We start from the raw sequence: 25,304 nt of genomic DNA, 5'->3' as shown, positions 1-25,304 counted from the left end.
ATATTGGATACAAAGATCTGTCAAAGTACAAACATCACCAGATTACTAAACTAAATTGAAAAAGGGCACACTCATAGTGATACAATATAATGAGACAACAATTAGGATTGTATATGTTCTTCATTACCTTCTCAGTGGCAGAAAAAAATCTCGAAAAAAAACTGAGACAAACCCCATTTCAATTCTAGCTCTATAATAACAAATGTTACTTTCAACACAAAGTGGATGCACTTAAAAACTTGCTTAAACAAGATAATACTATACTTGGTACTATAAGAGGCGTCTTATTTGTTACTGAAATTTTAGATAGAGGAAATGAGAATGAACATGCTCTAATATGGATACCCAAAACACGATATATAATTGTGGCAGCAATGAAACGATTCACAAATAGACAGCATATACAGGACCTAAATGACATTCACATCTGATACTCAAACTTGTAAAACTACGCTTACTATTGTGCAGTAACTATGTTGTTGAATAGGGCATGTTACACTTCAAAAGATTGCTGTCATTCACTGGCACAGCAGGTACAAAAGACTAAGGCCTGCCCACAGGTACACTTGCTGAAACTGGGTAGGCTGAGCCAGATGCCCTAATAAAACTTGACCACTAGTTTCTCAACACCAGAGGATGCTACAACACTCTGGCTTACATTTGATTTGGCAGTTTGAGGCAAGTAGATTAGCCACTATACCTATTGCCTTCTCATGTACAGTAAAACACGACCATCATTACCTCCCACCGCAAGGATGTTGAGTTCTGAGTCACTTGCAATACAAGAGATGTGCACTCCTGCAAATGTTAACAGTATCTATCAAATGATTGTGCCTCAAAACATCTTCATTGGAAAATGCAAGCATGTCAATTTGCTGCACCTAACAAAGCTGCACCTTGGAGTTCATCGAATCTGATGTTGCAGGATCCACTAACAGTGTCCCAAAGATAAACGTAACCATCCACAGTCCCTGCAATACCCAGACTGTTCCTAACTTGCACAGCAGAAACTCTGTAATAATCAGAAGAATTGTATGTTAGCAAGTCTTGCATGTATCACTTAAGTTAGTAGCACATGAAGTGCAGCTTCTGCATTTTTGTGTTATCAAGAAGAGATGGGAAAACATGGATCGATGCTTTTTGAATTATTTGTCATGTAGTGATGGATAAACAGGTATAAAATCAACAAATCTAGAATGGTCATGCAGGAAGGAAGACACAAGCAAGTAAATCCATGACACTTGGTCAATAAAACCTGGTACTAAAGCTACCCATCATGCACACTCATCCAATCCAATATAAGGAGCTCCCCCTAAAGTTCAATGGGTTGTAAGTGACAAGAGAACTGATCACTAGCATCGAATCAAACCAACCAAGATTACTGACATTCACCAGAGTTCACTTCATCATACCTGTTATTCATCTGATCCAGAACAAACTCTGATATAGAGCCATCTCTTCGTAAAAGTGCCAACCTCCACCATTTTAGACCAGTTTTTGTGGCCAAATCTGATTTGTCCTCACTATGAATGCTCACAAGAAAAGACATGCTTCCAACAAGGTTACACTTTTCTTCTCTCCCACCATTTTCAGAAGTAAACCTTCTTGACAGCTCATGCACATAGTTCGGTTGATTTCTCATCCTCAAATTGAAAACTTGTACATCGCAGGGTGTAGGAGCTGAGATCTTGAATGCTGACAGCAGCTGACGTCTTGAAACATCCCTGAAATATTCAAAGTGAGAGGTACACTAGAAAACGCTTTATGATGATTGTTCATACTTGATGAAACTGAGAGAGAGGAGAAACACACCAAATGACTATGGATCCTGCATTATCGCACCCAATTATAATGCTTGGCATGATTGGAACAGCCAACAAACGATAGACATGGGAAAGCTGACACCCTCCACTTAGCGGTGCAGGTAAGGTGAAGCTCTCCTTGCAGGTTCTGCTCAGAAAGTTATTTGGAATTTAATTTCCTTTGCCTCATGTAATCTTGAAAACAATGCTGACAAGGACAATAAAAGCAGCTGTGCAACATGACGAATTGTTCCTGCAATGTATACCTATTCCAAGAAAGTTGACTCTTCTGCAACACTAAACATAGAACTAAAGAAGAATCATTATTTTCAAGAGCATGTGTGCAGGTCCTAACAATAGTGGTCCAATGAATACTATTCCTGGATCACCATTGGCATTCAGGCAGATCCTTTTCAACAAAGGAATCAGACAGCATGTAAATCTAAATCCTTCCAGGCAAAAACAAAGGGCTGATAAAGTGCAATGCCGGTACGATAAACAAGCTCTCAGGAGACTAGTGCAAGACATGAATGGATGTGGCAACTTAGCATCCTGTGACCTGTCCTACTCAAGGATCTCAAGACTCGAGGTTGCCAAACCATCCCCCATGGCTGTTATCCCTAACAGAGGCAGGGCATGCTTACAAGTCTATAACCATAGTTGCCTGAAGTTTCAGAAATGGGGAAACAAAACACGATTCGGAGTCACAAAATGGACTTTCGGCCCCAAAAAGGTAAAATAGGAAAAACATCAAAAACTATTAAATGCCTCAACAATATAGAGTACGACAACGGTATCCAATTAGGAATGGATGAGCTATGGCCCGGATCCGAAGAAAACAATGAAGAGCTAACAAAGGCATTGCAAAGCACTCTTGAGTCCTACTGAAGTTAAACATCAGGGACCAAAGGCACGAGATGGGCATGCTAGCAACAAGGAAGGGTGGCTTGGACAAAAGGAAAAGTAGTCATAGCATTATGTGAAGGTCATGTAAGGATGTGCTCCTCACAATCCTAGGAACCCCCCTTGAAATTGATAGAAGGGCTAGGAATCCACAACCACACAACCAATACCAGTATCCCGCTCTAAAAAGAATATGGGGATCGAGGGAACCACCAAAAGAGATGGTGGAGGATGGGTAGGTACTAGGAACCTATGGGATGGATGGAAGCTTGATGGGTGAGGCAAGGAGATGCCAAGGACCCTACAAAGAAGAAGAGGAATGGAGGCAATAAAGCCCACGCTTCTATCAACATGTCCATAGAATGGCTCTAGGGGTGCACCCTCTACAAAGATAGCTACTCTATAAGGCAACCCATGTCCCAAGACGAGTAACGCCATAAAGTGAGAGAAGATTGAAGGCCGCATCTAGAACATGAAAGACCCCCAGTACAAAACTCGAAGGACTATCAAGTAGGATCAATACAATGTCAACACCATTGACAGGCATAGGTGATGTGTTCCATACCGTGACTATATCCTCCTAGGAATAGAGATCATAGAGTCAATCGCATCTAATGTTCCTATGACTCGAAGCATTGCTATCCACAAGCCAAGGCCACTTCCATCCTTGCAATCTTTGAGCATGCTCAATGGAAGTGGTGAAAAGTTTGGTAATGTGCCCTGTGGGTAGCCTGTTGCATGGTTGACAAGATGTCTCTCTATTGCCCATCCCTCAAGGGTATGCAGCAGAAGCAACAGCCTAAGCTTCATCCAAAGGGCAATGGGGTCCCCAAAGCCCAAAAGGCAAAGGAGAGCATGGAGGTGGAATATGCCACAGTCATTTGCAATAAGCCCTATACTTGCATGATGACCTTCATGCTTTCATTAGCTATGTCAAAGACAAGTGTGGAAGGAAGAAGATTCTCAAAGCCCCCACTACTTTCTCCCTCCGTATCTCAAGCAACATTAAGCATCCTACTCTATGGTAGACGTTTTCTTCTGTTTTCTCTCGTGTCCCATCCAAACTAGAGTTCAAAAGATGGTTTGTTTCAATCTATGAATCCCAAGCAACTCTTTATTAGTACCATTTCATGGGGGGAACGGGTTATTCTTTGCCCTTCTAGCATCCTTAGCCGAGGAAGAATGCGACCTTGAAAGCACATTGGGGTTCAAAGGGGACTAAGTCTACACCCTTCCTTGGTCAACAGATTTCTCCCCTGAGAAGATCCTATAGTCGAAACACCCAACGTGGGTCACTTTCCCTTCCCTCCTTGATTGGTTGAAGGGTGAAGTCTCAACTATTGTGGAGTTGTTGGCAAGGGTCTTGCACATTCCAAAGAACACTTATGGCATTATACACACAAAGAAGAAGGCGTGCATGCTCTGGGATAGGCAATACGACATCCCTGAAGCCCTAAAACACTTCAATGCCAACAATACTGAGCTTCTTCTAGAAGTTCACTTCGTTCCTTTTCCTAACACCTATTACGTTTGCAAGGAACTGGACCACTTGGCATGGGAATGTTCTAATTTCTGATCGCCTTCCTGTGGAAAAGGTGGTTATGCATTCAGCGCATAGCCTTCCACCTTTCAAATTCAATCTTTTGTTCATATAGGATGCTAAATTTGTGGCAAAGCTCAAGGCTGCCTACCAAGCTGTGAGGGAAGGGGGAGGGAACCTGTCAGACAAATGGCATCAGTGCATCCAAGCTGCCACAAAGCTTGCTAAGGCACGTGGTCATGCCAAGGAGAGGGCAAAGAGAAATGGGCTGTTGGCTGCCGACCTTATGGCAAAAGACCTGAATGAGGAAGATGAGTGAGAATGATTATCACTAGAATGCTAATCAAGGACCAATTTGGAGGCATGAATAGGAGCAACCTATAAATAGGCACTGACCAAGCAGGCTGACCTGCTGCAAATGGCCAACCAGCTGAAATGGCCAACAATCAGATGCAACAGAAGGCTCACTATTGCCACATGGTCGATGGCTGCAGGGTGACAGCCTGGGAATCAAAATACAGCAGTGTGAGAGGGCTAGAATGATAAGGGCAACATGTAGCAATCTGATGACAGCCTCTGAAGTAGAAAGAGGTTTGCTGGAGATCAAACGCAGCAATCTGTAGAGGCTGGGAATGGAATTGCAGCACTGCATGTAGGCAGATATGGCAGTTGACAGTCCGGCCTATAGGATGGCAGAAGATAATGATGCAGCAAGGAGAGGTAAGATGGCTAGCACACCAATGTGAGAATGAGGGATAAAAGTTGTAATGCACAATGGGTCCCCTTTTATGGAACTTTATAAGCCAGTTCTCATACCAAATCTACTAGATTCCAGTAATTTAGTTTCTTTTTTGGGACTATTTTAAGAGCCAAAACAGATGATCAATTAAGTGGTAATTTCCTGGTGACTTAACATCATATCTGGTTGCAATTTTGTTAAGATTGTCATCCTTCATGATTATAAAAACCTAACCAGTAAGGCAATGCCTCCACTTTTACAAGGCATGCACACTACCCAACAAGTGCATGTCATAGGTGGCATACCACCTTCAGCTTCTCTCTCCTAGGCCACCACATGGTTGTGCTGCTCTGAAGCTGCTGCTACATAACGATTGGCATCACAATCATCATGAAGGGTTCCCCAACATCTGGCAAACTCAAGAACCTGGTGGGAAGAGTAGACGTCCTTCAACTCCTTGAAAGCATGCTCCATCTCTGGCCTCCGTAACCCTTGGAAGTTCCACTTATGTGGCATCTGTAAGAGCAACTGCCTATAGAATAGCATCAATCTCAAGCAATGCAGAGCTCTTGAGCATCTCTGGGTCAAAGCTATGCCACGATTACCTTACCTTCTTAAAATCATAAAATATGACCTTGTGCCTCAAATAGGAAAACAATACCATGGGCAGCTTTGAACCTCTACTTCAAGAAAAGCTCTTTCTCCTACAAAAGCCGCAGCACTCTCATCAGATAGTCATAATGCTCGTTTCAAGACATGAATGATGACATGAACAAAAGACATCATCAAGAAGAAAAAGAATTTTAGGTATCACAAGCACAGGCTGCAACACTCACACAGCAGGCCATAAGCTTGAATAAGTCTGCCAATACATTGGGCCACCCAAAAGGAAGAATCACAAACTCAAACAATATAAGGCTGCCCGGAATGCCAGCTTGTGTATGCCCTTTGGAGCAATCCAAATCAGGTGATAAAATATTCAGGAAGTAGACTGAAGTCAAGAGATTCACATTCACCACTGGAGTGAATCATAGCGAGGCAGGTTGTGTCCCCAATTCTTGGCTTAGACAGTTACAACCCAGTGTACCTTAACCTTGTTTTTAATAGTCATGATACATGTAACCTTTTCACTATAATAAGAAATTACTTAACACCTTGATGATTCTATGTTGTTTATCTTGAGGGAAACTTCATCTTTACATACTTAAACATGAACACTGATTTTCTGAGTAGAGCAAACAACTGGACAATTACTTTCAAACCACTGGTTCAAAGTTGGGGGTGGGGGTGGGGGAAAGACCTCCAATCAGAATCCATGTACCAACCACACACATGACCCCTTTCTCCTCCAGAAACTATCAAATGTGGCATGGGCGAGACCACGCAAAACATGTGAATACAAGATTTCAGCCTGGTAAGAACAGAGACTTGATCATTGGCAAATGAGAAGACAGTCACACCACAAACTTCTGCATCAGTGTAACTCTCCGGAAAGGCGCACATGTCCTCTCTGCAGACAAATAAAAACCAAAACTAACTGATCATTTATGGTGTCACAGGAAAGTAAGATGAAGAGCAGACATAACCCTACTAAAAGATGAAGAGCAAGTATAATCCATCTAGAATGGCTAAAATTCAAACACCAGCTATGCAGAGCACATAGGTCACACACACCTAGTTTCATTAACACGAAACATGTCCAGTAAAATGAGTTCATGACCATCAAATGTTAATTGTATCCCATTCTCTTCAGCCATCTGAAAAAGAAAAGACAGTCCTTCACAAATCCTCAATGTCTACATCAAAATCAGGAGTAAAGCAAAAAAAGATGGCATTTTTCATCTTACATGCAAAAAGAAAGAAGCTTCATTTTTAAGGTGGTATTGGATAAACATGAAATGCCATTGTTAATGTGTACCTCTTTGTCGGATGCCTCGGGCACAGTATCAGAAACCTCCACGGTTATGGCATTGATAAGGGAAAGCCTGCATTCATTTCCTACTGCTTCATATAAAAAAAGGTTTCTTGACTTGGTGTTATGGAAACCACAGCAAACCAAGACAACAGCTTTGTCTTTATAAAAGTTTACTTTCATGGCTAGAATAGGCATCGGATGTTCCAAGCAGACTTTTGGCTCCAAAGGACAGTGAAACGAGAGATTACGCATCACAGATGATCTATTTATCATAGAGTCTTCCACAAGAGAGACATCACTAGCTTCAGACGCATCCATTTCATGGACCAGTACTTTGGGGCAAGTACTACTCCTTCCATGCAATGAAGACTTGTCAGCTTGATCAAGAGACTCATTCTTGACCTTATCAATCAAGTTGCCTTGTGATAGAAGTACAATCTTTTCCACACTTGGAACATCAATCTGGCAAGTCATTGGAGTATCCTTTTTCACGATAGAAGGCACAGCTGGAGTGTCTTCATTGTCTGTACTTTGTTTGCTATCTGATTGAATATCAGAGTTTCTCAAGGACACTAGATGCTTCTGAATATTCATCTGTGCAATTATCTCATTACTGGCCAGGTTCCTTGCCAAGTCACAGTTTATCTGTACTACATGAGAGGACTTTGGTGACTTCATACTTGGAACTTTCATGTCTAAGTTTATCAAAGCAGAAGATTCCACACATTCATGGTCCACAACTTGATCTTCCAAGTGCAACCCCTGTTGTATATTTGTTGCTCTGATCTCACAGCTATCCACTTGAGGTGATAATGCTTCTTCAACTTGAAACCTGCCTGTCGCACTGTCAGTACACAGCTTGCTGTGCTCATCCTCTAGTAAAGCAGGATGTAGATCTTTGGATTCCGGAGAGCTAACATCAAATTGATCAGAAATAGTCATTTGTAGCTGATCTTCAGACGGTCCAATGACAATCTTTTTGGAACAATTAGAATCATCCTTGTCAGCTTGTTGCAAATCACACGAGTGTTCCAGGATTGGGCAAAGATTGGACTTCTCTTCTATTATGCTTTGAATCGGTTTCCCAGGACTCAACAAAAACCTTTGGTCATTCACATGCACAACACTGTTTCCTTTCTTCTGGTTTTCCATAGATCTAACATTTGGGAAATGAATTCCATCCACTGACTGAGTTTCATGAATTTCCATCATGCTCCGCAGAGGATGCAGATGTTTGAAGCCTGCAGAGCTAAAACTGAGATCTTCATCATGATTTTTAGCTTGTTGCTGGCTTTCAAATGGTCCAGCTAAGTGGTTTTCTGAAACATTGGAGTTTTTTTTGTCAATTTGTTGATCATCAGGTAAGTTGTTCAAGACTGGTACAATGCTTGTTTTAACTTCAGGAACATTTTGAATAATTTCTTGAGTACTCGACAATATTATTTGGTTGTTCATGTGCAAAACATCATTTCCTTGCTTCCAGGTTTCAGTACATCCAGAATTTCGCAACTGGATACCATTCAAAGAGTAACATTCATCCAATTCCATAATAGCATCTGCAACAGTGGCCTCACATGGTGCCCCTTCACAAACTTCGTTTACATTAGCCTCTGTGGTCACAAGCATTCCTCCTGGGGGGAGTGTATCCTCATTTCCTTTGATACAGTTTTCTGTACATCGAGCATTGGGTAGCTGGATACAATCCACATAGTTCCTTTCATGGGTTTCTTTAATAACACCTATAGCATTGGTCTTACATGGTATTGAATGGTCATCACAATCTTCTGTTACATCAACATCTGTGGTCACAGGCATTGATTTAGGCAAAAGTAAAGTCTCATCAGATGAGTTCTTTTCAGGAGAATGTTTCATCTGATCCAACTCAGCCAAAAAAGGTTTACTGTTTGGCATAACGCTGGGCTTACCTGTTGAAACATCAAGACCTGCGTCTGGAGTCACCATCAACACTCTAGCTTCTCTGCACCCTGCTTCATGAACCGTCACTGAACCAAGTGTATTATTTTTTGTTCTTTTTTTCTTCAAGAGTTTAACAGCCTGTGGAAGTAAAAGTGTAATCATGGACGTCGTCAGTTCTTGCCCTAACGAATCAGACTCACCCTTATCTGCAATTTCCTCACTAGATTCACTGTTTTCTGCAACATTCGACCCTCCTCCATTGGAAACTGTCTGATTCTTCAGAGCAACATTCCCTGGAACAAGCTCAGGCATACATGAAATCTTCTCCACAGACCTAGACTCTTCATTTGCAGCTTTGGTCGGTGGCAAAGCACAGTCCAGTTCAAAAGAATCAGGAATAATTGCGTGGACAAGCTCATCTTTTTTCGATGAGTATATGCAATTCATTAATTGAGGTTTCTCCCCACCCTCAAGATTCTCACAAACACCTTGAGGGGGTGTATTTGCACAAAGCAAACTGGAAGCTTTAGGGTGGCTACAGATACAGTCACTGCTGCTCCTAGCATTTTCATGCACATTCAAGCTTAGTGATATCACTCCCCTGTCCCTCCCACAAAACTGCTGGGAAGACACCCCATCATATGTGTCAGGGATTTCAATGATATGTTCCAAGCCTGTCAGAGATGTAAATGCCTCAGATTTAGATAGTATACCATTCCTAGCTTCACATGTGATAGTGTCTACATTATAAAGCCCTTTATCTGATACTTGTGCTTTTGCTTTGACTGTTGTTGTTGGTGTTTGAAAAGATAAATCATCAAAAGAATCAGGAACCATAGCACCCAGTCCCTCTGGAAAAGCAGGGTCACAGTCCCTGTTCTTCTCTTCCGCAGGTTTCAATTCTTCAGATGAGACGCGCACATTAATCCCATCATCAGTTTCCTGTAGCTGACTTGATTTAGTTGCTTTGTGTGTTGAGGAAGGTATACAACTGGCTCCATTGGTCAACTGAGCATTGACTTCTTGCTCCTCGGAGTTTCCAGCACAATCATTTGATTGGACCTCCTTCACACCTTTATTTTATGCATGTTCTCCCTTTCAGTTATGGTTAGCTTTCAAAACAGAACCTGTGCTTAGTAAATCATTGCATTGCAGTTGACTTTGACTACTAGACATTGTGAAAGTACACACAAGATTTACCTGCATCATTTTCTGGTCTCAAGATATCCTCTGACTTCTTTGCTGGTTTTGCAAGCTTCAAGCATTTCCTTCCACCAGTTTTTGACATTCGAGCCTGAAAACGAGCTGGTGAAACACATCCTTGATTTGTATCCTGCTTTGATTAATGCGGTAAATGAAACGATCCTTAGAGTGCAGTTTACAAACAAAAACAAAATTGATGAGAGAAAACAAATCTCCTTAACAGCAGAAATGCTGTTTGCTGTATTATCATACCTTGCTTTTGACTGTACTGTGCTTGCTGTAACATTTCTGCTGAATCCCCATTGCCTGTACATCTTTGTTTAACAAAATATTATTGGCACTTTGAGATGGATCTGATGATGCAGGTTTTTTGGTCTGCTTCTTAAAGGAGATGGCTCGCTGTTCCATCACAGGATGACCACTTCCTGAATTTAGCAACAAGTTGTAAGAGGGACCCGTGTGTGAAGCTGAAATAAAGTATGATGGATGAACAGCTCAATTTCGCAGCTTTACCTGACTTTGTATAACAGACTATTCAAGTGGACCAAGCATCACTCACCGGAATTAACTATAGATGTTCTTGACTTTCTGACTGATAAAGAGCCTGAAGAGCTCCAGCTCAAACTTGTGGGTACAGCTCTTTCTATGCTGACTTTGCTTAGTCTTCCTGACACTGCTGTGTCTAATTTTTCACTACTTTTGAATGTTTCATTACTGGGCTGGGCCTCTCCATCATGAGAAGAGACTAGCTCTCGTAGCAACCGTTGGACTAAAGGATTTAGGAATCCAAATAGCTGCAATTATGGCAAGACCAGAAAGATAGTGGTCAATAGAATCAAGCTTAGATAAAGACCTGCACAACTCAAACTTTATTTAAGTTTTGAACACAACAGATATTTGCTCCAAAATATGGAAGCAATTGTTGGCTTACAGGGTTCAAACAACAACCAAAGTAGGTCCCAGTAATGCAATTTAGCAAAACATTTGGGTTCAAGGAACTATGGCTCCAGAAACTCAAAGCTACAACGAGTTGATGACAAGTGCATTATAAATGGGAGGTAATAATGTTGTCAGAAATAATTATTGATCCAATCCCTTACCATGAATACAGATCATGAAAGTCTCAAGCATTTTCTTGTTCTTCAAAATAACCAAATGAGATGCACAAACTACTCATTTTTTAATTGACACTTCCCAAAGAGGTCTGAGAAAACTTATTCCATGTCTCCTAGCTTATTAAAGAAGAATCCTTCATGAATCAGAAACTATGTTCTTAATTAACTTTGGAAGGTGATTCAGGATGAATACCATGCAATTCCTTATGCAGGATACACAGGCTTTTCTCATGATCTAGAAAGAACTTTCTTTGGACCCGGTCTTTGACAAGACACTGAGGTCTATATTTAACAAACAGATGCTCCCAGACTATTATTAAATATCTTCAAACCTCCTCTTTACACCCATATCAATTGCAGACTCTCTATATACTTCCACATTTATTCATCTTTTCTTTCTTGATTTTGCAGCTTTCAATGGAAGCCTCTTCTTTTCCTTGATAAGTTTAGGGGAATTGCAAAAGCAAAAATACCAGCAAAAGCATATTACCATTGTGAAAACTCTCTAAAAGGAGTGTGCATAATGCAGTGCAGCTATTCTCCTCATGTATGAGATGGTAATCATTGCTCAGAGCCCATATTCTAGGCCTCAAAAGATGTTGGATAAAGAAATGCATTGCAGCTCCCCTGAATGTGAAAGGAAGCTGCAAGAAATTGGATGTGACTTTGGGGAGAAAGTTGCAGGAGATAGGATATGGGGAATGGAATCGAATTCAAAAAGGGCTGACATTGATAGTGAAGTTGCTGATTCGCATGAGCCATGTTCTCCTGTTAAAAATTCAATAAATGTGTAGATTGGCTCTTTAACCAAGCAACAGAAAGTCTCTATGCTGAGTGAGAAAATACCACCAATGTTATACACGTTTTATGTTAGAGACAACATGCATTTTGGAGTCTCCTTACTTTTTTTACATGGCAAGGTACTAGAGAATGGGATTCTCCAAGGAAAGGTATGAGTAGACGACATCAATTGTAATTCGTTTGGTCACTGGTGCACTGGAAAAAGGGAAGAAATCATCGAATTGCACAAGTTAACAGGCACCCAAGGCCTAAGTTATGGCCAGCATCTTTATTGGCTGTCCCATACACACCTCCAAAAAGTAGTCAAAAGATCTCTGTAAAGCTTCACTCTACCCAATGTCAGCTATGGGTGGGGGCCCAATCGATATCATTTGGCATCAATATATCCATGTTGATACATCCTATGCAAGCAAAGAAGCTCACTGAAGACTTTGAAACTGAAGAAACTAGCCAGCTCCACTCCCCCATGTGAAGATATGCTAAGGTTTGCACTAAGAAAATGTAGAATGTACAAACACAACTAAATTACTCATGAGAAAACACAAAATCGAGAGGGAAAAACCCTAATGAAACAAAATAAATGCTGAAAGTAAGTGAATGTCCATACAAAATACTCACAGGCAGAGCTGTGGCTCTCGTGGTAGCAGGCTGAGGGAGGTGTCGAAGGTGGTGTCCACTAGAGACAGATCCAGAGTGCTATAACCACCAGTTGTAGCTAAGATAAATGGGCAGGCAGCAAAAATGCAGCCTGTAGGAGTGAGTAGGAGCAAACTATGACCTCTAAGACCTATATGGCAGCAGGGCGGCTGATCAGGCTGAAAATGCAGCTGTATGCCAAGGCTGGACAGGCAAGATGGCAACTGAGAACAGCCGGCCAGCAGCGGGAATAGTTGAGGAAGCTGTCCAATGCAGAGAACGGTGACCAGCATTCAGGCATCAGGCTGTAGACAGCAGAAATATACAATGATCAGGTCATGGAGCAGTGTAGGATGCTGACAAATGGAGCAAAAGACAGTATGTAGTCACCTCCAATAGAGCAGGTGACAGCTGGAAATGAAGGCACTAAGGGCTGAAGACAGGCGGTAGTGTAGGTGATGGAGTTAGCAACCACTGACTAGTAAAGATTGGATGGGGCAGGCTGAACTCAATGAACGGGGATGCCAAGTGACTAAGCACACCATCTATTTATAGATGAGGAACCAACCAAACTGTGGGCGTTTGCTTATGGAACACAATAACTCTCATTAGAATTGAAGTTTGAGCTTTGGGACTGTTGAAATGAGCCAACTAAGGTTCAATGTGAAATGCATCATTTCTAGCTTAGCGCCCTAGATCTCTATCCAACTCATCCAAGACTCAGCCCTCCCACATCCAAAGCCACCACTCCTCAATGTCCAACCAAGCAACGTGCAAATCTAGCTTCCACAACTTCCCCTATAACCCAATGACACAAATCTTTTTCCAAGGGAGGTCACAAAAAGCTAGACCCTACTACCCTCTATCTATGAATAGCCTACCATCCTCTTGTTAATCACTCTACAACTAGTTGTTTTGAAAAGTATTGAGACATTGCTAGTCCACAGCTACGAAAAAACTACCCAAGAATGATACCTTCAAGAGGTCCCAAGGCTTCTCAAATTCCAAAAGAAGCATTACAATGCCCAGCCCACTATGCTAGGATTCCATGGCCTTAAAGAAGATAAAGATATTGTTCAAGATGCTCCAATCATGGACAAAGCCTGCTTGAGCATCATGAATGATCTATAGTAAAGGGAGGGTAGAGTCTATTGTTAATCATCTTTGACATGGCCTTATATGTTGGCCAAGGCATGAAGTAATTGAGCAATTAATTGAAAAAAAATGAAAGATAATCAATGAATTAATCCATGCACAATAGCTCAACCACAAAAAGAAAGGTGACGTATTGACGAGTGAGAGAGAATATAACACCGTTGGCAATCAAAATCAATAATGGCACACCTATGTGCCATTAAGGAACAAAGTGTCTTTTTATAATAAAATAATAACCCTAACAGCTTAACCATCCTACGAAACCCTAAAAGAGACCCTGACCCTAGTGTCACTTAGTGCCTAGGACACAAGGGGAACAACTACATTTAATGACACTTTAAATGCCTAGGGAGCCCAGATCGTGGATCAAAGGGCATCAACACGTAGCCCATGAGATGCAACCCCCCTCATTGAAATGGGTCCCTAGAAAATAAAAATATAAGGTCGTGGTTGCACAAGTTGATCCAAGTGGATAAAGCAAGCTATGACAATACAAAGTATGACAAATCATGGAAAAAAATGGAATCAAGTTCAAGGCTTGCCGAAAAGCCTAGAGCTTTGGTCAAGAAAAGCCTTCGTGAAAAGATTTGCCAAGTTGTCTTTAATGGATATGTAAAACAACTCTATTTCTCCAACTAACATCCGCTCATGAACATAATGGTAATGAACTTCTATATGCTTTGTGTGGCCATGGAACACTGGGTTCCATGCAATGGCCAAAGCACTCTAATTGTCAATGTAGATAAATGTCAAAGCCATCTAGTGGACATGAAGATAAGCAAGTAACTTGCAGAGCCAAACACACTCCACTATGGCTTTGAACGTTGCTCTATACTCAGCTTCACAACTGGAAGTAGCAATTGTAGTTTATTTCTTGCTGAACCAAGAAACAAGAGATATATCCAAGAAGCAATTGCCACTATGAGAGACATGAGAATTTTTGAACATCCAATCCAATTACTATCAAAATATCTATGCAAAGAGAGTGAAGAATCAGCCTTGTAGAAAAGGCCAAGAGATTTGAGGTGCCTTTAAGATATCGAAAGACATGCTTCACTACCAACGAATGAAGTACTAAAGGGCTGTGCATAAATCTACTCAATTGGGAGACAGCAAACTGAAGTTCGTGCCTCGTGTGACATAGATAAATCAAGCATCTGTAGGGACAATTAGGCACGGAGATCGAGGCAGACTGTCGTTACGCGCAGTGAGAGACAAAGAGGGTGCGAGAGAGCAGAGTAGAGAGTGAGCACGTTTTCAGGTACAATGACAAGTGTGTACCTTTAGGTTTTTAGATAGATATATATGTGTAAGTACAAGTACTAAGGGTGTGTTCACACCCGAGCACATTTAAAAGGCACAAGGCCTTTATTCCCAACAACCTCCCACCTAAAGGCAATGTGCCTTAAGAGGAGAAAAGAATCAGCTAAGTCTAGGTATGTACAAAGCTGAAATACATATATCTATCCAACTCCCATCATCTGTCGGCAATGAGTAAACCACTCTGCTGAAAGACCCTTCGTGAGAAGGTCTGCAAGGTTATCATCTGTATGCACTTTGACAAGCTCAATGCTCTTGCTGTCAAGTACATCTCTGATGAAGTGGTACTTCACCTGTATGTGCCTTGTCTTTGAATGAAAGATAGGATTCCGTGCTAGCAAGATAGCACTCTGACTATCACAATGGAGAACAGGTAACTCTGAGATGCCAAGCTCTCCCACCAGACGTAAAAGCCATAAAGCCTCCTTGCATGTCTCAGTGGCAGCCACACACTCTGCCTCTGTAGTAGACATTGCAACACACTTTTGTAGCCTGGAAATCCAAAAGACTGCTTCTCCTATGAAAGTAAACACATACCCAGAAGTGGACTTCCTGCAATCCGCATGACCAACATATTCTGCATCCGTAAAGCCAACAACAGATGCCTTCTGCTTACCAAAGTAGATGCACAACTCCTTTGTGTCTTTGACGTATCTCATAATACCTTTCACTGCATCCCAATGCTTCTTGCCAAGGGTTGCCATATATTTGCAAACCACTTCCACTGCAAAGGCAATGTCAGGATGTGTAGCAACCATAGCATACATCAAACTGCCAACAACTGAAGCATATGGTATCTTGGCCATTTCAGCCTTCTCATCATCAGATGTAGGGCTGTCCTCTGCACTAAGTTTCACATATGGAGCAATGGAACCCCAATTGTTTTCCCCCCCTCCATATTGAAACGCTGCAAAACTTTGGAGATATACTCCTGCTGAGATAGATAGAGTAAGCCTTTCGATCTATCTCTGAGTATTCACATGCCAAGAATGTGATTTGCATCACCAAGATCCTTAATGTCAAAGCTGCCATGAAGACTTTGCTTCAATGAATCCAAGGTATGAGTATCCCTGCCAACAATCAGCATGTCATCAACATACAAAACCAAGATAATCAGGCTGCCATCTGCTGCCTTCTTGGAGAACAAGCAGTGATACACTTAACTTCTATGAAAGCCTTGGGACTACATGAATGTATCAAACTTATGATACCATTCTCTTGGTGCTTGTTTCAATCCATACAAACTCCTTTTAAGTTTACTAACATTTTTTCCTTCCCTTGTTCAACAAACCCTTCAAGCTGCTGCATATATATGTTCTCACACAGATCACCATGTAAAAATGCAGTCTTTATATCCATCTGGATAAGCTCCATATCCTCAACTGCAACCAAGCCCAAAATGGTTCTCAATGTAGTCATCTTCACTACAAGAAAGAAAATCTCATCAAAGTCAATTCCATGCTCTTGCTTGTACCCCTTTGCAACCAATCTTGCTTTGTACTTTGGTGAGGAACCAGAAGTGACCATCTTGTAAACCCATTTGCATGGAAGGGTTTTCTGCCCTTTAGGCAACTGCACCAAGTCCCAAGTGCCATTTTTTTCAAGAGATTCCATCTCTGACAGCATGGCTTTATACCATTTCTTGCTGTCCTGTCTGTCCATTGCTTCTTTGAAGCATGACGATTCACCACAGTCTGTCAACATGACATGGTCAACCACATCAATTGCACCAAGAACAAACCTGTCAGGTTGTCTAGTAGCCCTAGACGATCTCCTAACCCAATGGTCATTGTTTGCTGGCTGTTCTTACAAATTTTCATTTTCAGCATGCTGTCCTAGCATTTCAGCCTGCAAATCAGCATTAACAGCTTGCTGTCCTGGCTGTTCCTACACATGTAATGGCTCATTTTCATGGGCAATAGCTGGCTGATCATTTCCAGCATCGTTTCCTGCATTTACAGGTTCATTTACAGCAAGTATTTGGTGCTGTACAACGGGCACATTTTACTGTCCAAAAGGTATTTCTTCCCGGAATACAACTCTACGGACCTCCTCAGTCTTTTCGGGCTGTTTGTGCATGCGATCTTCCCGGAAGATAATGTCATTGCTACGTACTACTTTCCGCTTCTTGGGATCCCACAATCTATACCCCATTTCACCTTTGTCACCATATCCTAGAAAAATGCATTTACAAGACTTTGGCTCAAGTTTGCTGTGTTTTTCTTTACAAATGTACACAAAAGCCTCACAGCCAAACACTTTCAGATGAGCATATGAAGGTGGCTTGCCCGACCACGCTTCTTGGGAAACTCCCCCCCCCCCCCCCCCCAAAGACCTGTTTGATGACCGATTAATTAAGTGAATGGCTGTTATAACAACCTCTACCCAAAAACCATGGGGTAATGCAACATGAGACAGCATCGTATGGACCTTATCCTGTATGGTCCGATTCATACGCTCTGCAACTCCATTTTGGGGCGGATTATGAGGGACAGTGAGCTCCCTCTTTATCCCTTTGCTATCGCAAAATGCCTTAAAAGCCTTGGATACATATTCTCCACCATTGTCAAAGCAAAGACACTTAAGTGTCTTATCTGTCTGATTTTCAGCCAATGCCAAGAATTTTTTAAACTTATCAAGCGCTTCATCCTTGCTACGAATGGGATTATCCCATACCTTGCATGTAGCATTATCGACAAAGGTGGCAAAATATTTCTTTCCCCCTAAAGATAATCCTAGCATTTAACATACATCCGAATGTACTAACTCTAGAGGAGAAGATTTCAAAGAAAGAGACTTTTTGTGAGACATTTGTGCATGTTTTCCATGAATGCAATGATCACAATGCTCAAAATCATCATAACGAAGAGAAGGCACTCAAAATCATCATAATGAAGACAACGCAAGTAACCCAAACGAGAAAGCACTTTCGTTTATGTTTGACTCATGTGTCCCAACCGGCCATGCCACAAAGAAAAGCTTGGCTGCTTGATCACGGCAACAACATGGTCACACACACTAGATACATGAGGTGGATACAAAGTATCACTCTAGCAACCTCTGGCAATCACTCTTGATCCCTTACAGATCTTTCATTTTCCATCACCAAAGGTGGTATGAAAACCATCATCATCTAGTTGCCCTGTGCTAATTAAGCTCTTCTTGAGCTGAGGTACATGCCGTACATACTGAAGTGTAAAGAAAGAGCCATGCTGAAACTGTAACTGCACACTGCCAATACCTGCAATCTCACATGCATAGTTGTCCCCAAGATGGACAACACCATGTCGACCCCTTGTATCAGCGAAAAACCACTCACGATAAGGGGTGACATGAAAGGAAACACCTGAATCAAGAATCCAAGTATGCATGTCATCATTTGTATCTGCAAGTAAAGCGTGTGCACCAAAGTGTGAAGAGACAAAGAGTACATCACTCCCACTGTCACTGTCGTGAGTGACTACATTCACCTCTTCAATTTTTACACTGCTCTTCTTAGGTTGACTGTCATTCTTCTCTTCCTTGCTATCATTTGTCTTCTTGCCTTTTCCTTTCTCTTTCTTCCATTTATAGCAGTCACGTTTAAAGTGACCCTTCTTGCCATAATGATGGCATTCAACATCTTTGCCACGTGATTTACTACGTCCCTTGCCATCATATTTTCCCTTTTGTTGTGATCTGCCCCTAGTATGCAAAGCACTGGAAGACTTACTGGATGCATTGATTTTGCCAATTCATCTCTTCCATAAGTAGAGCACTCTCTACATCAACATACAAAAGGATTACATTAGAATTGCTCATAGCAGTCCTGAATATATCCCAGCTCTCTGGTAGAATGCAAAGCAAGAAAGTAGCCTTAAATTCCTCATCAATCATGAACTTCAAGGCGACCAACTGGCTACACTTTGCTTACAGTACTTTTTGATGCATACAATTCTTCTATCTAGTCCATATAGCATATGCAGAATCCAAACCTTCAATATTGGAGAGCAAGGCATCAGAAATCGATAGCTCTATGGTTGAGCATGCAAGCTCATTTAACTCATCCCAATCGTCCTAATCCATGTGCGCAGGCTTTGCCCCTTCGGTTTGATCAGCTTTGCATGCTTCTTTTGTAACAAGATATTGTAGCACTGCTTTTGCCAAACTGCAAAATTATGTGCGCCTTCAAGCTTCTTTATGTGCATCAGATTACTGTTGTCATTGCTGCAAGCCATGATTTTCAGCCCAAATGTGACCAAAAAACCAGCAAATGCAAGCCCAAACTGTCACCCAAGTGACCAAGGTACAAACAAGTACCAATCAGCAATAAATGACCATGCAAAAGCACAGATTTCAGATCTGTAATTAAATTTTCAGAAGCACCAAACCATGTGCTACAGCATTATCCAACTGATTACAGCTGTTCCAAGGGTATGTGCATCACATTACATGAGGAATCCCAAAATTTTAGCTGCAATTTCTGTTGTACATGAACCCACGGGCATAAAATTTGACATGAATGGGTGTAGGGACTGATTAGGCACGGAGATTGAGGCTGACGGTCATTACACGTAGTGAGAGACAGAGAGAGTGCGAGAGAGCAAAGTAGAGAGTGAGCACGTTTTCAAGTACAATGACGAGTGTGTACCTTTAGGTTTTTAGATAGATATATGTGTAAGTACAAGTGCTAAGGGTGTGTTCACACCCGAGCACATTTAAAAGGCACGAGGCCCTTATTCCCAACAACATCCAACAACTTGCTAATATCTGTTACCATCATCGGAAATGAATCTAAAACCAAGCTCCAAGAGAGTAGACACGAGTTTACAATCCTCAAAACTGAAAGCGCTAAAGAAGCTGTCCAATATACTTGGATCGGGTCATAATGATGCCTCCCTCAAGGGTGGCAAATTGGATACCCAACTAATAGTGAAGTAGACCAAGATTTGTCATGGCAAAGGTTTGCTATAGATCATCCTTAAATGCTGCAATTTGAACAGCATTGCTCCTAGTAGAAAGCATGTCATTAACATAAAGCACAAGAATGATAAAATCAGATCCTTGATGTCAAATGTAAACAAAGATTGCAATAGATATGCGAGCATACCAAGCCCACAGAGCTTACTTTAGACCATACAAAGCCTTCTTGAGACGATAGACTTTGTATTCGAAGCCTTTAACTACAAATCGTGGAGGCTAAGAAACATAAACCTCTTCAATGAGATATCCATGAGAAATGTTGTCTTGATGTCTAGTTGATGCACCTCCCAATGAAAGTAGGCAGCAAGGGTAATAATACTCCTCAAGGAAGTTATGCGAGAGGTAGGGGCAAAAGTCTCCTCAAAGTCAATTTCTTGTTGTTGGGCATAGCCCTTCACAACAATCGAGCTTTGTACCTATAAGTAGAACTATTTGACGTTCTTTTAATTGTATAAACCCATCTAATACCTATTGCACACTTGCCGTGAGGCAAGTCACATAGCTTTGGGTTCATAGCTTCTGCCCAAAGATCATTTGAAAAAGCATCTTTATAACATAGAGGTTCTTCATCGCATATTGTGGTCACCAATGCACATGCAAGAAGATTACCTTGTTCCTTACGAGCGGAGGCTTGTGTGTGGGCAACCAAAGGAAGAGGCTACATGTTGTCCTGAAGAGAGTCTAGCAACCAGCAAGGGACTCTTTTAGACTGTTGGATTTCAGCCAATGTGTGCTCCAAGTGATCACGAATAGGGGCCTGCTGGATTTCAGTCCGTGTGCTCTCTAAGTAATCATGAATAGGGGACTGCTCATCAAACAAGGTATCATGATGCTGTTGTACCTGTAAATTAGGCTGAATAGGCTGTTGTAATGTATATGTAGGTGGTGGAAATGAAGGCTGAGAAGAAGGATCAGCCATGGAACCATTATCGAAAAGTGGTAGTACACTGTAAAAGATGTCTTAAATATCAATAATAGGCAGTTTTTGATAGTCTATGAAGGGGTGAGAAGCATTTTCAATGTAGATAACATCTCGGCTGACAATAACCTTACTTGTAGAGGGTTGATAAAGACAGCACCCTTTACTTTCAGCACTATATCCAATTAACATGCAGCAAGCAGCCTTGTCATCTAGCTTATGCCTTTTTTGAGAAGGCACAATATGCTAATGATCCGAAAATCCTCATATGGGAGAGAGAACGCTTGGAGCCAATCCATGTCTCACAAGGAGTGATGGTGCATAAAGCTCTTGTGGAACACCTATTCAAAACATACATGGTACATAGAATCGCATCGAGCCAAAAAGAATTAGGTAAATTCTTACTCTTCAGCATGCATCTTGCCATCTCCATAGTGATCTATTCTTCCATTCCACTACTCTGTTTTGTTGTGGAGAGTAAGGGATGGTGCATTGATGATGAATACCTTGAGATGCAAGATACTCTAAAATTATTTGGAAAGATATTCACCCCCTATCAATGTGAAGGGTCTGAATGCGAAAGCTGCTTTGGTTCTCCACCATGGGCAATAAAAGTCTTGAAGCAAGAGAAGACTTTGGACTTAGATTTCAGCCCATATACCCAAGTGAATCAAGATTTGTGGTCAATGAATGTGACAAAATATAGGAATCCACCAATGGATTTGGTCCGCATAGGACCACAAACATCGCTGTGAGGGAGATGCAAAATAGATGGTGAATAAACATGAGAATCTTTAGGAAAGGAGAATCAATACATCTTACCAAGTAAGCAACCTTCACAAATGTGATTCAATGGTAAGTGAATTTTTGGAAGATCTTTGACCATATCCTCTAACCGGAGCTTCATCAATGCTTGAGAGTTAATGTGGCCAAGCCTCTGATGCCATATATATTTATCATGAAAAGATTCATTTCTTAATAAGGCATAGTCAATATGATTTTCAACAACGTACTGATCATATGTATCAAGACGATAGAGACCTTTAGTGAGGGTGCTTGTCAAGACAATGAAAGAAGAAACTTGATCATCATATACCGCAATCGAGGGCCATCAAAAATGACACAAAACCCTAAAGTTGCAATGGTTGAAATGGAAACAAGATTCTTCTTGATACCGGGCACAAAGAGAATATCATGCAATATCAAAGGAGTGCCCAAAACAGAGACAACTTGTACATGACCAATACCTTTAACTACATAAGAGGCATTGTTAGCACACATGACTATACCCCCCTTAGGTACATCAGAGAGGGAAAAGTAATGCTCCGCAAGAGGTGATGTGCTTAGATGCACTACTGTCAAAATACCAAGTAGAAGCTGCATCGCATTAGTGATAGAAAAACAAGCATCACGAATAGAAGGATTATACTAACATTGAATGAAAAAAGTATAATCCTTATACTGAGAATAGTTCACAACCTCATATATGAAAGCAAGATTGAACTCCTCCTTCAATGCAATGCACTTACAAGATTCACTAATGTCATGCTCCGTCTTTTGACAATAAGTACACCTCTTACGTGTCAAGGAGACATGAAATTTTAAGATGCTTTAATCTTGCCGATAACATTTAATAAACTGGATAATGTTGAAAAATGGGATTAAAAAGCTTCCACTTGGCAAAACTTGCCCATACAACTAGAAAAAACGTTTTTAGAGGCTGGTAGAAGTCTATTCTAACCATTATGAGAGAGAAGGAGATTGTTAGAGAGCAAGGAGAGGTTGCTAATGTGATTTGTAACCACCACGGATCAATCCTACAACATGTGACTGAAGGGAGTGAGACCAAAGTGGAAGCACACAAGCAAAAGAGCGAGCTATGGTGGAAGGAGTGAGAGAGAGAGAGAGAGAAAGAGAAAGAACATGTGAAAACTCCAACAGTTACAATCTGTGACCAACCTTCCCTTTATTCGAAATTTCACTAAAAAAATAAAGAATGAAGTAATAGTGATGGGCGCATGCCACTTGCAATGTAGAGGTGTGCAAGTACTATCAGTGTAGAAATACACGAGCGGCTAGGCACAAGTGCCTTTATCCCCAACAATCTCCTACTTAAAAACGAATGTGCCTTTAGTAAGAAGAAAACGAGAAAAAAATGACAAAGTACAAATGTACATAAGTACAACAAGATAAGGAAAGATGTCATCTTATCCGAGACCCATCAACTTTTTAAGAAAGGCAAAACACTTTGCTTAGAAATTTTTCGTAAGTAGATCTGCAAGATTTAGGTCAATTCAGATCCTTGACAAGATCAACAAACTTGTCCTCAATAACCTCTCTAATAAAGTGGTAATGCACCTCAATGTGTTTCATCTTTGCATGAAAAACCGGTAACTAGATAGCACTCATAGAATCCGAAACCACATCGGTAATACCAAGGCCTAACCAAAGAGCCTCCTTGCAAGCCTTAGTGGCTGCAGTATACTTGGCCTTGATATTAGAGAGGGCCATGCATTTCTACACCTTGGACATCAAAGAAACAACACCTTCAACAAAAGTGAACATATAGCCAAAGGTGGACTTCCTACTGTCTACATGTCCTACATAATCAAATTCGGTGCACCCCATAACTCTTGTATCTTGGCCATCATAACATATGTGCATAGTTGTAGTGCCCTTAAAGAATCTCATGATACCCTTGACAACATCCCAATGTTGTCTATCAAGTGTAGCCATATAGTGTGCCACAACTCCTACTGCAAAGGGATAAGGGATCTTGGCAAACATCAAACTGCCCACAGTCGATACATAAGGAACCTTGGCCATCTCGACCTTCTACCCATCAAACTGTAAAGAATCAGCCTGACTAACCTTCACATGAGAATGTAGAGAACAGCCAATAGGCTTACCATTCTACATATAAAACCACTTAAGGACTATTTAAACATACTCCTGTGACAAATAAAAAAGCCCCTTAGAGTGATCACACGTAATGCGTATCCCAAGAATATCCAAGTCATGTCCCATGTCCTTCATCCCAAAGCTCTTCTTCAATTGAGTTTTCAAGGCATCTAGCCCATCATAAGCACTCCCAACAATAAGCACATCGTCCACATAGAGTACCAAAATCATAAGGCTACAATCACGAGCCTTCTTTGTGTATAAACATGGATCCATAGTACTACGGCTATATCCTTGCAAAAGTAAAAAAGCATCAAACTTATGATATCATTCCCTAGGTGCCTACTTAAGGCCATAAAGGCTCTTTCTCAACTTATACACTACATGTTCCTTGCTTTTTTCTTCAAAGCTCTAAAGCTGCTTCATATAAATATCATCATGCAAAGCCCTATGGAGAAAAGCCGTCTTTACATCCATCTAATAAAGTTCCAGATCTTCTTGAGCAACCAATGCTGGCACTAAGCATAGGATCATCATTTTGGCCATAGGAAAAAAAAACTTCATCGAAGTCAACACCATATTCTTGCTTGAGACCCTTAGCTATCAATCTCGCCTTATAGGTGGGCTTAGGGCGTCCAAGGATATTTTTCAACTTCTATATCCACTTGCACGGCAATTCCTTCTTGCCACTAGACAAAGGAACCAAATTCCACATAGGGTTAGTCTATAAGGAGTCAAGTTCCAACTACATAGCCCTGTCCCATGAGTGACTGTAACCAGCCTTCCTTCCGTGGATGGGTGGTAAATCCCTAATTACAACTTAATTACAGCAACAAACAATAAAAGCAAATCTGAAAATACAAATTTGCCTACTGATCTTGGACAGTACACACCCAATTGGCCCCAAAATTGACGCCCCTTTCGGTATTTCTTTAGCTTTACTGAAAAAAAGTTGATTTACAATGGGATTCTCCCGATCCCCTTCACAATCCAAACTCCCCTTGCTGTCCAAAGTGACCAACAAATCTTCAATCTGATTTGCCCCTTGATTCGAACACTTAATTGACCTTCACCCACTTTGATGAAGATGGAAACAAATTCAATTATTTGCTGGTCCCTCCACTTGAATAGGCTAAAAACAACTTCAACCTTGTTTAGTACAAATCTTGGAGCTTCCAATTTTTGGCACGCTTCTCGAGGCTACTGCTAAACCCTGATTTCTACTGCATATTAGGATTTACAGCAAAGAAATCTGCAATTTCTCAACCTCCAAGGGTCCAATTGCTAAGATCTTTGGAGCAACGCTGTGAAATGATTTCCTTGGGTCTCGGACTCATAAATTTACTCTAACCCTGCAACATTTACTTAACCATGTGATTAAAAATTAATCCACATGTTAAGTGAGATTTCAAAAATACATGTCCTCATGACATCCCTCCCCCTTGAAATCCTTGCGATTGCACTTCCAAATGCATC

At 41.2% G+C, this 25,304-nt stretch overlaps 1 protein-coding gene across 7 annotated transcripts in view; it reads right to left on the bottom strand.

The window, feature by feature from the left end:
• Nucleotides 1-336: 336 nt before the first annotated feature.
• Nucleotides 337-25,304, bottom strand: part of LOC148011547 (DNA binding protein) — a 50,641-nt gene continuing 25,673 nt past the window's right edge. For 2 of the 7 annotated variants that reach the window (XM_087670244.1, XM_087670247.1), the window contains exons 4-13: nucleotides 10,579-10,813; nucleotides 10,272-10,486; nucleotides 10,017-10,149; nucleotides 6,903-9,889; nucleotides 6,659-6,741; nucleotides 6,285-6,494; nucleotides 1,813-1,950; nucleotides 1,413-1,724; nucleotides 897-1,012; nucleotides 337-798 (exon numbers count right to left, since the gene is read on the bottom strand). In XM_087670244.1, coding sequence (XP_087526370.1) covers nucleotides 701-798; nucleotides 897-1,012; nucleotides 1,413-1,724; nucleotides 1,813-1,950; nucleotides 6,285-6,494; nucleotides 6,659-6,741; nucleotides 6,903-9,889; nucleotides 10,017-10,149; nucleotides 10,272-10,486; nucleotides 10,579-10,813 — 4,527 coding nt within the window. In that variant the 3' untranslated portion in view covers nucleotides 337-700. Of the gene's footprint in view, nucleotides 799-896; nucleotides 1,013-1,412; nucleotides 1,725-1,812; nucleotides 2,056-6,284; nucleotides 6,495-6,658; nucleotides 6,742-6,902; nucleotides 9,890-10,016; nucleotides 10,150-10,271; nucleotides 10,487-10,578; nucleotides 10,814-25,304 lie in introns of those variants that run through there. The other 5 variants (XM_087670246.1, XM_087670245.1, XM_087670248.1 and 2 more) reach the window with 5 other exon arrangements.

The sequence above is a fragment of the Lygodium microphyllum genome, chromosome 28 (assembly GCF_053477565.2).
Source record: "Lygodium microphyllum isolate KBCC chromosome 28, Lygodium_microphyllum_v1.1.10, whole genome shotgun sequence".
Lineage (NCBI taxonomy): Eukaryota > Viridiplantae > Streptophyta > Polypodiopsida > Schizaeales > Lygodiaceae > Lygodium > Lygodium microphyllum.
This window is presented reverse-complemented; position numbering and strand designations above follow the sequence as displayed.